General features: G+C 43.3%; 1 protein-coding gene across 2 annotated transcripts in view; it reads right to left on the bottom strand.

The window, feature by feature from the left end:
* LIN9 (lin-9 DREAM MuvB core complex component) overlaps positions 1-7,476 on the bottom strand; it is a 64,462-nt gene that overhangs the window by 14,234 nt on the left and 42,752 nt on the right. For both annotated transcript variants that reach the window (XM_032766507.2, XM_032766508.2), the window contains 2 exons: positions 7,011-7,130; positions 6,731-6,832 (listed from right to left, as the gene is read on the bottom strand). In XM_032766507.2, coding sequence (XP_032622398.1) covers positions 6,731-6,832; positions 7,011-7,130 — 222 coding nt within the window. The remainder of the gene's footprint in view (positions 1-6,730; positions 6,833-7,010; positions 7,131-7,476) is intronic.

The raw sequence follows: 7,476 nt of genomic DNA, 5'->3' as shown, positions 1-7,476 counted from the left end.
GTTACAAGTAACTGGCATAAACTTGGCCGCGTCATGAGTCGACAGGTTATTTAAACCGAGTTTAACTTAGATTAGCCACTGGCAGATTGATGCACTTAGCACTAAGAAGTAGCACTATAGAAAAAATATCTTGATTTGACAGAATGATGGCAATTAATATAATTTTTAAATTTGTCAAAATTTTATTGGAAATTGTTATAGTGAAGAGTATTGACAATGATTGTGTTTTTCAATTAAAGCAATCTTCTGGCTCTTTGGGCTGCAAAATCAAGTAATAATATCATCGTGATTGCACAGGACAAGTCGTGTCTTGTATCGATGTGCCAGAATAGGCAGATTCCAGTTAAGTCGTTCCTGACTCATTGTAGAGCGGAGAATGAATTTTTAATGAGCTTTTAGTTTTGAGAAACTTCGTTCTCTGTTTGGGTCTAGTCCTCTATCAGGAATTGGTCAGATAGCAGAATACGAGTGCCAATGTACATACCCTAGTATGCCATGTACACTCAGTAGGAATTAGAAGTAGAATATTAGAATGTGACATTCAGTAGAATACGAGTTGGCAGTCCTGGCCGCACCATCACTGCTACAGCAACTGCCAGCTGAGTAAATGAAACCGTCAGACCGGCAGCCGGCTGAGTGGGGCTGGAGACTGGAACCTCTGACAAGGATGCAGGACCTGCTCCGCCCGGCTGTGGTTGGGTGTCCTGAAGCACCTAACTCCCTGCCAGCACAGGTCCCCTGGGCGGCCAAACTCGCCCTCAGCCGCTAGCCAGCCTGGCGATATGCTGCTCACCCAGGCTGGCCAGGAGGCTAGGTGGGGCGGGAGGCTGGGCTCTGACTCACAAGGGGCCAGCAGCAGAACCTTCCAGATCAGCAGTAGGCTGAGTGCTGCTGGCACCTCAGACTGGCAGCAGGCTAGCCGCTCAACCCCAAGCGGCCCTCCTGCTCAGCCCCACACAGCTACTCAGCCCCACTGCGGCTGAGTGCATGGAACCCCCAGACTGACAGCAGGTTGAGTGGTTCAGCGGCCTGCTCAGCCCGCTGCCGCCTGGGCATTCCTTGGGGGTCCCCAGGCCAGCAGCAGGTGCTGAGTGGGGCCAGCGGCCGGTATCCCAGCTGGACAATAGGGCAGCAGCTGGACTACGCCGTAGACGATGATGGGCTGAGCCGTCATCAGGTCCTGCCGCTGCATACATCAAAAATCAGCTCACGCTGCCAGCCTTTTGGCACGTGTTGCCGTTAGGTTGCGACCCCTGCTATTATCACCCTGTAAGGAGATAGCTATTACAGTTGTTGGAGGGTTCTATTCAAGAGTAACAAGGCTATAGGAAAGTTCAGTGCAAGATTGTTTTTGTTTCTCTGATGAAAAACTGGCCCACTCCCGTTGTCTCAAACAAACCTGTCATAATAAATTGTCAACTAACTTAATTTTGCCGTTTTTGCCTAGATATTGATTTTTTAAAAAAAACATAAATTAGATTTGACATGATTTCAAGGATTTGTTAGGCTAGAATTTTTGGCAAACAGAGTTTGTATAATGACATCTAAAGGGCACACAGTACTGAGCCTTCATGCTTTGGCTCCCCCCCCAGCGCTGATGTCCAACACTGCAGGTAGAGCCCCAAAATGCCACCTCTTGGGGTGCCAGAGTGGTCAACAACAGAAGCAAATCACCTCCAGGTCGCAATTACTGTAAGCTTATGTTTGTGTTGCTAAGAGCAGATCAGGCACAGGGGCACCAGTTTAATAATCTCGCCTAGGGCACCATAAATCCTAAGGACGGCCCTGGGTGGAGGAGATTGCCAGGTCTGCCTGTCTGGTAAAGGGTTCTGGTACTGGGAAGCTTGGTATCGTGGATGGCAGTGCAGTATGTGCTGATAGTGCAGTGGTCTTGTTAGGCTGTGTACATGCAGCAGGTGGCGCCATTACACTAGCCGATGAAGAGTGTTTTTCTGTACTGTTGGTGCTGAGATAGGGAGCTCAGCTTTAGCTCATGCACCTGAGTGACAGCCTGGCCATGTCGGTGACTTGGGTCCTCAGGAAATCTCGGTACTGGACATTCCCGGTGCCTCTCGGTCCGAGGTTCTTGGTGTCATCGGTATCAGGGCAGATTTCTGGCCAGGAGATAGCTTCTTTTTAGGGGGATCTCTCTGTGGTGATAACTGCGATCGATGTATGGTCACCTACTTAGGTGCAGGGTCCTTAGACATGTTTTGTGTGGAGCCCTTGCCTGAGGCTGCTGCTGGAGACCATTGGCCAGGAGGAGTCCTGGACTCTGGGTTGGAGGCTGGCCTCAGGGATTTCTCCATTATTAGTAATTTTAGTTGGAGGTTCTCTGGCTTTCAGTGTCCGGGCAGATAATTTCTTACAGCATGGACACTTCTGTGGTACATGGGTTTCCCCGAGACAGCAGATGCACTGAGCATGACCATCCGATACAGGAAATGATAGTCTGCAGGTCAGGCACCGTTTAAAGCTGGGGGAACCTGGCATGCCTGAGGAGGTCGAGGTCTGTAGAAAACGGTCATAATTCAGTCACTGATGGTGGAGACCCACCAGTGGCGGGGAGGGACAGCAAAATAATTTTTTTTTTTTTTAAGTGAGTAAATGACAGGAAAATGGAAGAAAACTGACAAAAAAGGATAAAGATGGGAATATAAACAGTTTACAAAATAGATGAGTGCTGCTGTTGCTCCAACTCAAGCCAAAGGTGGTAGAGAAGGAATTGGGGATTGGTTGGCTGCACATATGAGGTAGCCGCTCAGAGCGGCGGGGGACGGCTGACATGCACATTCAACTGGGGCACTGCTACTACAAATCTCTGATTATAAGTGCAGGGTGCCAAGACACCTACAGTGGAGCACCCACACGGCAGTCCGTAAGGAAGAACTAAAAAGATCATTTTAATACCAAAAGAAGGACGGTCAATGAACTTATTGATTTTATAAAGTGGGACCTGTCAGTCTTCATTGATAAATTATGGTAAAAATCAGTCTTACAAGGCCTTATTTTGGGCCACATTTCTTTTACTGAACACTGACTAAATTTTCGCTTGCAATCAATTGAGGGTGCAAAATTACTGGTGCAGGTCATGATGTCCTCACATCTAATCATCTAGTTATGACCACAAATCAACTGTTAGACATCCAAACATTATAATTAGTTCCCATAATTAATTGCAGGCACAAAATTAGCAGCTGTGTGGAAATCCCTTTGAAGATATATAACCTATTATATTTATTTTTTTCAAACTGAAATCTTCCAATGAATTTAATAAATTTTACTAAATAACTTGTCTTGAATACTTATATAACCACTATGTAATAAATGCATAACATTAACAGTGATACTTCATTTTTGTAAACACATTCCAATTTCTGAGGTGTTAGATTTTGAATCAGTAGGTAATCAATATGATTGATATAACTGCCATCATTGTGAAGCATAGTTCTATCAAGCTCCATATAGATTTCTTGAGGAATCTGGTCTACAAACCACTTTAAAATATGCTGACCTTCTTTATGTACCCACTCATTGCTCTTTGGATGGAACTTGACAAAATCTGGTGTGTCAGGATCTAGTATGTCTGCATTCTTCCAGACCAGTGCCACAGATTGTATACCTGATTTTCTCTACTAGTTGTGGTTTGCATGAAGGTAAAAGTTTTGGGTCACAGCATGGGATTCTATAAGGGGGATCTCTAATGATCTGGTACTTTCTTTTGTGTTATCGAATCATGTACCAATCATGACTCTCATGTCTGACTTTCCATATAAAGTGCAAATGAAACTTTTGATTGTTGTCCTGTCTGAGGAAATTTCAGCCGTTTATAATATTCTTAAAGCTTCTTTGGGATTTTCTATGAACTTAAGAGGACATATTTTTCCTTTGCACATGACTAAAGCATTGTAATTATAGCTTGAAAAAAAGCAATAAATGCAGGGAGAAGAGCAAAGGGCAAGTTCCATTTTTGCAGCAAGGCTGTAGTAACTTCTCGGTCCAAGATCCAGCCATATAATGATAATCAACCTTTAACATAACAATATTACAGTACCTAGACTATATGTTTCTGTTACTCTCACAACTCACAACAGTGCTGGCATCTGGCATCATGTGAAAGAAATGATTCACTTATAGTACAACCAGTGTTAGCTTTTTCATAGCAACACCTAAGTTCAGCAACACTGCTTCAAACATCTTCAAGTAAAAGTCGTTCATATTCTAGGCTTAAATATAATGTGTGGCCTTTAAGTAGAGCTTTTTTAAAATCCTTTTCTCATTCCTTTATAAGAAACATGAATTGAGCAGTCCTGAAATGACCAGACAAGAGTCCACACTGGAAATTTTTGCTCTGATTTTGTTCAGGCACATTTTGGCAATCTCAGCATTAATAGCACTATTTTTGCTTGTTCAGTGTCCTTGAAAAAATGCACTCAGAAGCATCACAGGCCAGGAACCCATGCTTCGTAAGCTCAGTTTACTTAACATGAGTAGGTGAATATAACCAAATATTAGTTGAAATTTGAAAGTTTTCTGATTTAAAATACAGCATCAACACCACAAAAATCAACTGTGATTGGCTAACAGTTTTACTGGCTCTTCAGTTTCTTGGTCAGTTTGGTCTTATCACAGATTTGCAGGTCATTCTCCCTAGAACATATTGATGAATCAGACTGAGAGGATAACTCTCAGATCAGGTGTAGCAGTAGAAACAAATCGCATGCCTTACAATTAATGAATCTTCATATATCAGTGCCTTATTTTTACTATATTTAATGTAATGTTCTTGGTTCTTGTAATTTGGTTATATTCACCTACTCATGTTAAGTAAACTGAGCTCACAAAACATTACCTTACCCTACTTATTACTATTTTTGGTCATTACGTTTCCCTTAATCCAGTGGTTCTCAACTGGGGATCTGTAGCCCCATGGGGGTCCATGATCTCTTTCAAGGGGGCCGCGGGGCTCCATGGCTGAAACCTAGAAGCCGAGACCAGCACCCGCACCAAGGCTGAAGTCTGAAGCTGAGGCTGAAGCCCTGATCCCCGGAGCCCCCTGCAGGGCTGAAGCTGGGAGGCGGGGGGCTGAGTCCTGAAGCCCTGAGCCCTGGTGCTCCCTGTGGGGCAGAAGCCCTGAGCCCATGGGCAGAGTTGGGGACATGAAGGGCGTTGCCCCTCCCCCCACCAAACTGCAGCGCAAGAGTAGGATAGTCCCGGGGGCAGCGCCACACTTCCCCCCCAACACCTTCTTTCCCTGCCCCCTGGCCAGGTCAGAGTCAGGAAGCTGGAGCCAGGCAGCGAGTGCGGGGCAGCTGCTACTCTGGCTGGTGCCATGGAACAGGGCAGGCACCTGCAGCATTCCCTTGTCTCCTGTTGGTGCCCCGGGTTGAAGCTGCTCCTCAGCTCCCAACCCCACTTTCTCACACAGCTGGTAAGTGCTGCCTGGTCTAGGGTATCTGGCTCCGTGGCTGGCAGAGCCCTCGGGGAACAGGGACTGCAGGGGAGACCTCCTGGCACACAGCCTCTAGCTACTCCCCTCCCTGAGTTGTTTTCAAACTTTTTGAGCTAAGCCCCCCACTTTGAGTTGTAAGTTTTGGTTCCCCTCCTTCCCCCCTACCCCCCGACAGGCTGAGTGACCTGCTGAAGTGAGCCAGGGGGTGGAGGTGCTGCTCCCTCCCTGGACCCCGCCATGCAGAGCTGGCTTGAGCCCCGCTGGCCCCTGCTCTCCCAAAATAGATGTCAAACTACGCCTATTCCCAAGACCCCATCCCTGCTGGGCCCTGGAGTTTTTAATAGCAGGTTTGGGGGGTAGGAGTGTCTCAGAAAGAAAAAGGTTGAGAACCCCTGCCTTAATCAATCAGTTTTATTAAGCTCTCTGACAAGCAATATTTACTGCAAGTAATATGCACCATAAGTTGAATGGCCAAAACAGAAATATATTTTATATGAACTGAAGATAAAATTCAGTTCTTTAATCAGTTATGTAATCTTTAAGAACACTGTCAGAATATCCTGCAGTTCTTATTCGAGAATAGCCTGTTTTGATTCTACTTTATGCTAGTTTTTGCAAAAATTATAATGGAATTTAACTTCTTTCATTATAAAGTTGACCTTACTAATAATATTGTTTTGTTATCTAGAAAAACAACTTGCTTAGATTAGTTTCTGTGCTTCCTGGATCTCCACTTCTCAATATTACATTTTCACACTTTGCTGAACACATTCTCAGAATAAGCTAAACTATTATCTTTAAACACATAAGAGGAGGATAAAGATAGATTTGGAACACCAGAATTTATATCTTGAGGGACAGGAAGTGTTTGGTTTAGACGTATCTTTTTCAACTCCCTTTGATTTTGGGACTGCAGAGTTGCCTCTCTTGTTCTCAAAGTGAGCAGGACATCTTACTAGTTTCCTGGTTTAGTGGATGGGATGTGTCGAATACTTTTTTAAAAAAGGATATATTAATACCATGCAATATGAAAATTAAAATCTTAAAAAGCAGTTCCTGACAAAACAGTACATACAAAGAAGTTCTACATAAAGGAAAAAAACCATCAGCATGTCAAAACAAAGATTATGACTAATAATTCATGACAAGTTCCTTTTTGATATTAGCAAGGCTCTTATGAATTAATATCTAGTGTGAGTTAACCACGTGAGAGTTCAACACAATAGATATAAAAAGGCCATTGCACATACAATTAAAAGAAGAGCAGTTAACACTCACCACTTGGATAAGAAATTCTACTGGAAAACCACCTAGTGTTTCGCTATCTGAGCCTGAAATTTTGTTTTTCCAAGAGGATTGTCCTAATAGAGGATCACTGTCCTATACAAGAAAGAAAGTTGCATTTAACAACTTATTTCTAGAAAGATTTAAAAAAACAAACAATTTATCTTGCTAAATATCCTCAGGTAATTTATTTCAATAATACACTGAATTACTATATTAATGTTTCATATATTGAATTATTAAGCAATGACATTTTCTGGTACATATTACTTACTGTAATTGGAGACTGGAGAGAAGGTGTGTAGTGTAATCGAGGAGGGGTCATGAAGAATCTAGAAGGCCGTTGTTTTTGTCCAAAAGCAGTAATTGGCATAGTTTCATGAGGCTCATTGCTCTGTTAAGATAGAAAAAGGAAGAAACAACTATTCCAGGGTGACTTTAAAGAGACTAAAAGTTTTACATACCTCCAGAACACCACATACCCATGGATTTATATTTTAGGCTAAAACATGTTAAAAGGGTTGGTAGGCTAGCATTAATGTAATATACTGCTTTAGAAAGATCAAGCTTAAGATAATCCCTTCCCTCAATCCTTTGTTTCCAGGCTACAATGTATGGAGAACATCACATAGATAACCTTTCCTTCCCAATAAAAGGTGATATGTGGCACTGCATCAGGGAATGCAATAATATTTTGAAAGGATGCTCCACTTTCCTCATTGGAGCAGTCGTAGATCAAC

Source organism: Chelonoidis abingdonii, chromosome 3 (genome assembly GCF_003597395.2).
Source record: "Chelonoidis abingdonii isolate Lonesome George chromosome 3, CheloAbing_2.0, whole genome shotgun sequence".
Lineage (NCBI taxonomy): Eukaryota > Metazoa > Chordata > Testudines > Testudinidae > Chelonoidis > Chelonoidis abingdonii.
This window is presented reverse-complemented; position numbering and strand designations above follow the sequence as displayed.